Here is a 7094-nt window from a genome sequence, read left to right as displayed (position 1 = left end):
ATATGCTGGAGTTTGTAATATCCCAAATTTTATGGATTTGAGTAAAGCATGATGAAGAAGGAATTTTTAGGGAAATTGTTGAGATTAAGACCCTTAAAATATGGTCTGAATAATTATAAAGTTAATTTCAAGAATTTAGAACCTATTTTCTTGGAATATTCAAGAAAAATAGTTAGAGGCTAATTTTTGAGGTGAGATTTTTAGGATAATTATTTTATGGACTAAAGAAACCAATAGAAGAAAATTCATATAAAATATCCATGTTTGATTTCTGGAATTATTTGATTATCCAAGAAAAATAGAGAAGGATCAAATTGAAGAGAAAATGAAGACCAAAGGGTATAATAGTCATTCCACACCCCCTTACCGACTTATTCTACCCTAATATCTTCTCCCTTCTTATTTTTCCTCTGCCATTCGAAGTTCAAACAGAGGGAGAGCTGAGAGAGTCTGAGAAAGATCAAGAAAGGGAAAGGCTAGTAGAGGAGAGAATCGGTTCATCTAAAAGTGGAAATCAAACAAGGTGAGTCTCCTGAATCTTCTTCCATCTTTATTTTCTGTTATTTGGTCATGTGTTGCAAGACGCTGATGAAGATGAAATCTGGTTTTTGAGGGAGAAAGTGAACAGCATGACAGTCAAGCAGTAGAAACGTGCTTAATGGTTAGGATGAAGTTTGTGGTTGAGATTTCTTCACTTGGTTTTCACAGTTGATTGCTCTGGTTGAAGTTTCTGAAACAGGGGTTTGAGTATTTAAGGAAATGGCTTCTGGTTTGGGTAATAGATGATTAACAAGTCTAAATATAATTAATTATTTTCTGGTTGTATGATTATAATATGTTGATTTTATATGCTCTGTGTGGTTATTGAGGGATCGAAGAGTGCGTGCTTTGAATAAGAAAAATTTCAGACTTAAGGAGGGAAGGATGCTGTTCGATTTTGCTGGTCAAGAAGCATTTGAATGCTAAAACGAAACGCATGAGCTGTATATATATATATAGAGAGAGAGAGAGAGGACCAAGCCTTTTGAGACGGAGTATTGGGAGAAAGAGTTGGGCTGATTCTAATTTAATGATATTCTCGAAGACATGTTCGGACCCAACATCCCAAATGTTTATGTTGATACGTGGCCTCCATTCTTGAAAGGCAAATGGAAAGAGATAGTATTAAATAGTTCTACATAATATTTTGGGGTGAAGGCCGTATGGTCTAATGGAAGAAGGAGTTATTATTTTGTTTGGGTTAAAAACCGCTGGATAGGAAAGGGGCAAATTGAGCTTGAATATTTGAATGCTACATGGATTGGAAAGTGATTGTTCTTTCAATCGGAATTTTAATAAAAGGAGGAATTGTTGAATTTGAGAACCAAAATCTGATTTGAAGTTTATTGGGTTGTTGATTTATTTTTGAAGCCTAGGAATAAATGATCTATAGATATATAAATATTAATTTGCTCTTACCTATATAATTTATAGGATTTGATATTTGTTCAAGTCCATCAAGAAGGGAGCCAAAGAAGAAGCAAGGGGAAGTTAGTACGGAAGAAAAAACAAAAAGGTGGTAACTCTTTTCCTTTAATGTAATTGTGCATTGATTGCCACATGCTTGGATGTGGCTTTATGCTGATTGTGCATGAGAACATGTAAGTTGCCTTTGCATAATAATATTTGTCATGACAATATGCGCTGGTTTCCATTTATTTTGGAATGTGGGCGCGATAGATAGCGATTAGCTATATGGGTGTATGGTGTATATGCATCGTTGATTATACTTGGATGCAAGGTGTTGTTCTCTTTGGCCTGTGTAGCATGTTGTTTGTGATCTTGTATGATTATGTGAGGGAAATTTGTTACTACTGGGATTCTTTAGAATCTCACCCCTTCTTCCATGTAATACAGCAAGAGCAAGTACTCCTAAGGGCAAGGGAGTAGTGATCGGTGGAGTTTAAAGGTGCAAGAAGCTGGCGATCATTTGTACATATATATTTTGCTTAAAATGCATCTTATTTTGGAGTAAAGATATATATTGTATATCTATTTTGGTATGTAAATATTCCTCCATAAGGAGATGACTAAGGGCAGATAGACCATGGTAACTGCTATTGAAGGAAATGATCAATATTTTGATATAGTTATTATTTTGCTAAAGTTATGCGTATTTGTATATGTAACTCGTTGTACGAGTCTGTGGCCAGAATGTTGAATGTTAGATCCTACTGGCTATAATTGATTTGATATGAGATCTAATATGTTGGATAGAAAAAGAATGGATTCGATGGTTGAATACGAACCATAGGTCTTAAACGGTTTTTACCATTTTTATAAAAAGGTTACAGTGGTTACTCGAACCACTAGACAGGTTACATGAAAGTGAATTTTGAAAGGTTTAAAACTTTTCAGAAAATCCCATTCCTTGAACAGGATCAGACTTTGTATTTGGGAACTAAAAAAAAAAAATTGTCTTCCCAAGGATTGGAATCTAGCTTTTAATGGATCATGACTAAATAGAATAATCCTACTCGTATATAAGGGATAGGTATTACAGAGTTCATTCAATTTATGCAGTGTCAACTCCTTGATTTGTGTTTTAATCTCAATTTCTCCATTCTCGTCTTGAGGCCTTTCTTCAGGGAATATCACCTTGAAAGAACAATCTTGAATGAATAGCCACTAAAGAGAAGATATGTTTTGGAGAAACCAATATGGAGAAGTAGCTGGAGCATCTTCTAATTCGTACAACCGTAAAAAGTTGACTTTGGAAAGTTGTATATCTCCTGCGTCATCCAAGGAAAGAAGTTGCTAACTATAAGAGAAAATATTTGGTTTTGTTTTTACGGTAGTATTTACAGGAATCCATGGTGCTCCTTGAAGTTCATTAAATCTCTATTCCCTAACAATGTAATAGAAGTGTCAATAAGTAGTAATACCATTAAGAATATAATTGTTATTAGCATGCGTCATATTTAGATTTGAAGGGAATTTTAGAAACTCTTAAAAGTTAAAACTAGAAATTAAAACTAGAAATAACAACACATCTGATATATTAAAAAAAGGTTAATACAGTCTTTGATTCCTTAAGTTTGTCTTCATTTTAGTTTTAGTCTTTCAAGTTTCAAAGCATAGTTTTTAGTCTTTCAAGAGGCAAAATAGTTTGGTTTTTAATTGAATTATAGGACAGACATTGTATATGAAAAAAAAAATTTTGAAGAACTAAAAACTATAGTCTAAAACTTGAAGGATAGATATTAAAATGAGGACAAACTTGGTGAATAAAAAATTATATTAATCCTGTTAAAAACGAACAAGCAACAGTGCCCAACGGCTTAGACCCCCACTTTGTACAGGACCTCCAGTGTGTTTGTGTGATCAGCATACAAAACCCATATTAAATGTAGGCATTATCAATATTTTTCATGTGGTAAGCCCCATAAAAAATGTGTTAGATTAGGGCGAATGTAAGTGGTATCAAGCACAAAACAAAATTTTGTACCAAAAAAAGTATAAAGCAAAAGAATCAGAGAAAAATTTATTTTAAAAAATTAACAAAAATGACATTGGAAAATTTTTGTTAATATTAAAAAATATTTAATTTTCAGTGAACATTATGATGTTGACGGTGTCGGTTTATTTTCGGAATTGAGGGTATTTATGAATTTTTTGACAGAAAAAATTAATACTCTAGAAGTGTTATCCTATATAAAAAAAACATATTATATTCTCGATACATGCATTAGATAGAAGATATTATATTGACAATACCTCTAATAGTTGTCACTTTTGAGAAATTTCTTAAAATTAATATACTATGTTACAAGATATATTGCATGGATTAGCAGTGTTGTCAACTGAAACAAGGTGTTATAATTACTCCCTCCATTCCTTATTATAAGAGACATTTGATGCTTATGGCATGTTCCTATATATAAGAGACACTTAAAAGTTGTCTCTACTTTTTTGTGTTGATTTCCTATTCTACCCATATTTATTGTCTCCAACTCACACTCTCTCTCCTTCCTACTTCTCTTTCTTTTAATAATTTACCATTGTTCTCTCTCACGCTCTCTCTTCTTATTAATGAGGGTATTTTTGGAAAAAAATTTATACTTTTTACCTATTGATTGTTCTTAACTAATTTTAACTGTTTTTTTGATCAACATAATTCGATTATTCGTCTCTTATAATAAGGAACGGAGGGAGTACTTAACTTGCCGGGGAACAAAAAAAAAACAGAACTACAATAAAAAATTGATGAATGATTTTGCAAGAACAGAAGCTAAAAAATTATAGATGTTAATAAGTAATATAGACCTATGTCTTCACTCCAAAAAAAAGAAATAGACCTATGTCTATTTAATGACGTACCCTAGAGCCTAATGATGTTTGGACACATGACACATCCTTCACAAACAAACAGATTAAAAATTATAATTATCTATTTTCTTTAAAAGATGAGCCATACCTCTTCAAGTGCAAAAAGAGGCTATTGCATTGAGACATGGAGATCAGAAAGTCTTGCTTTACTACTTGAACCTTGTGTCTTGAACAGCTTCAATTTCCGACAATTGTAGACATGTAATGCTTTTAATGATGAACAAGATAAGCTATGATTTCCAGCACAAAATCCCTGTAAATTTTGCAAATTCCAAAGCATCATTGAGGATAGTTTGTCGAACACAAATCTCACAGGATAATCTAAGGGTTCTTCTCTCTTGGAAACAATTTCCTTCATCTTTTCAGCATTAATTATTATAATTGCTTCAAGCTGAGGTAGGTGCTTAGCTATGGAGAATGGAAAAAGTTACCCTAAATCATCACAGTCTTCAATACGCACAACTTGTAGATTTTTAAATAGAAGACTTGATTGAGGATCTCTGCTCCAAATTTGTTTTAGCTTTGGCAATTGAAGCAATGTGATACACTTGAGTTGTGTTGTATCATCAGTATTGACACCCAGCTGGAATATGCCTTGCACTGACTTACAGTCTTTAACCTTCAATGTCTCTAGAGTTGCAATTTGCAAATGCTCCATTCATATATTCTGGAAATATTTTCTCAATTTTTTCACAATTTTTTACTTTCAATATCTTGATGCAGGCCAAGGAATTTGAAGGCAGAATGAGGCGCCAGAGCGTCTTTAAGTTCTGCATGTCTCTTATGATTATTGCCTCCATTTTGGGAAAAAGCACCTGTCATCCGTTTGCAAGGTTAAAAGCGAACCAAAAAGTAAAACATAAATTACTTGAAGTGTCTGCTATGACTCTGATATCATGAGAATGCTTTTTTAGAAAGACATGACGGTTCATAGACAATTTCTTTTTGCATTTATTTTAGTTTCATGCTGACATGCTGCTTTTGCAAATGAGAGAGTAAGGTTGTTCACATGGAATTTCAACTTCTAGAACCAAACTATGATTGACATAAATGGTTTCAAGTACCCAATAAAATCTTTTCCGTTCAAATTGAATTTACCTCTTCTAGTGCGGCGCCATTTGTCTTCTCTGCAGCAATTATCTCCTCCATCATATCACATTTACTTATTTCAAGTTGCCTGAGATTCAAAAGCCTTCCAACTATAGAAGATGAGAATAAATACTTTAAGCCACTGCAATCCTCTACGGTCAAGTTGGCCGACTTTTGGATCAAATAGAGTGCAGAAGACTGGTTATCATCCCAAATTTTTCTCAAATTGAGTGAACTCAACTTCAAAGTCTCCAAATTAAAAAATTTAACCTGTAGAAAAATTGTTTTTAGTTTGATTGTGATGAATGAAATACGCAGTAAAACAGTATAGTTATATAATGTTAATGTTGAGAATTTTGATAGACCATGGATATCTAAAAGGTGACGTCATTCATTTAGAAGAGGATGCTGATAAATTTTTTTGATAACAATTGAACTACAATGTTATTTATTAAATAAAAGAAAATATCAATAGTTGGATATTACTCATTTAGAGCGGTATATAAAAAAAAAAAAAACTAAGAAATACACCTCGGCACTAAAAAATGGTGTTGGAATATTAGCCCTCTGTAAGTTCTGCTTAGTTCTCAGGGAATACGTCAACTCATGATAGCAAAAATCATCAATAGTTGGCAAATGTTGTAAAGTCAACGAACGCAATGGAAGTATCTCAATCTTCTCATCAATAGTATTGCCACTATCTAGACTTTCCACAGACACAATTTTCTTCATAGAACTGCATTAGGAAACTTCAACCTCAACAAGTTGAGAAAAAGCTTTAACCATTGAAACAGAGAAGAGATGTATCATTTGGTTACAACTTTTGACTTTGATGACTGTGACTTTGTGAAAGGAATTAACAGGAAGTGGACCATGACATATCTTTACTAAGCCATTGAGATTGTGAAGTATTAATGTCTGCAATTCTGGGAACAAAACTGGAGTTTGATTCTTCTCCATTGAGGAGATGATATGCTGAATTTCATCATTATTTTGGATCTGCAAATGCTTTAGCAATGGAAATCCTTCCCCATTCAATTCAAAAAGCACATTTAAAATGCCACTTATTTTATCCAAGTATAAATATTCCACTCTTTCAATCAGTGTTTTGATCCCTTGTTTCCAACGAACGCTAGTATCGAGCTTCACTTTTAGCAACCTTGAGGTCTCTCTGTTGTCTGACCATTCCCATTTATCTCCAATAACAACCTTATATCTTTCTAACTTCTCAAAAATCAAAATCTATGTCTTCAGGCAAAAGCCAAGACTCATGGATTTGGATCTCTAGAGCAGTCAAGCAAGTCAAATGGCCAAGCTTAGCAAGACTAGCATTCCTCTCTTGCTTAGTTGAACTTTGCTCCTCCCGCTTAACTCTAGCATTACCCATATACAATTCTTCTATTTTGGTCAACTTGCACAAAATATTGGGTAGGGGGTTCCCAATTCCAGAATTGCTCAAACCCAACATTCTAAGCTTGGTCAACTGCTTTATTTCACGTGGGAACTCTTCCATGGATGAATAGTAATAGCTAAGAATTTCTAGATTCATCAAAGCACCTATTCCAGTCATATCTTTCAAAGAGCGAAAATCCAAACACAATATTTTGAGTTTGCTCAAGTACCTCAGAGATATAGGT

General features: G+C 33.4%; 1 protein-coding gene and 1 long non-coding RNA gene across 2 annotated transcripts; one reads left to right on the top strand and one right to left on the bottom strand.

The window, feature by feature from the left end:
* Nucleotides 1-451: 451 nt before the first annotated feature.
* LOC114737229 (uncharacterized) lies at nt 452-2232 on the top strand. The gene is made up of 2 exons (XR_003739405.1): nt 452-523; nt 1897-2232. It is a non-coding gene; the product is annotated as an uncharacterized LOC114737229 (long non-coding RNA).
* A 2245-nt stretch (nt 2233-4477) lies between these two features.
* On the bottom strand, nt 4478-6189 carry LOC114737235 (uncharacterized). The gene is made up of 4 exons (XM_028925152.1): nt 5989-6189; nt 5467-5727; nt 5073-5183; nt 4478-4621 (listed from the first exon to the last, which is right to left on the bottom strand). The coding sequence occupies exons 1-4, from the start codon at nt 6187-6189 to the stop codon at nt 4478-4480; spliced, it is 717 nt and encodes a 238-aa protein (XP_028780985.1).
* Between the last annotated feature and the right edge of the window lie 905 nt (nt 6190-7094).

The sequence above is a fragment of the Neltuma alba genome, unplaced genomic scaffold, assembly GCF_004799145.2.
Source record: "Neltuma alba isolate B1F8T4 unplaced genomic scaffold, ASM479914v2 tig00013419_pilon, whole genome shotgun sequence".
In the NCBI taxonomy this organism is placed as follows: Eukaryota; Viridiplantae; Streptophyta; class Magnoliopsida; order Fabales; family Fabaceae; genus Neltuma; species Neltuma alba.
Note: the sequence above shows the minus strand (reverse complement) of the source record. Positions and strands in the feature narration are given on the sequence as shown.

Coding starts and splice junctions, on each gene's coding strand:
- LOC114737235 (XM_028925152.1), bottom strand. CDS start 6,189: ATGAAGAAAATTGTGTCTGTGGAAAGTCTAGATAGTGGCAATACTATT. Junction 5,728..5,988: donor CACCATTTTTTAGTGCCGAG/GTGTATTTCTTA, acceptor ATTTTTCTACAG/GTTAAATTTTTTAATTTGGA. Junction 4,622..5,072: donor CCTGCATCAAGATATTGAAA/GTAAAAAATTGT, acceptor CAAAATTTACAG/GGATTTTGTGCTGGAAATCA.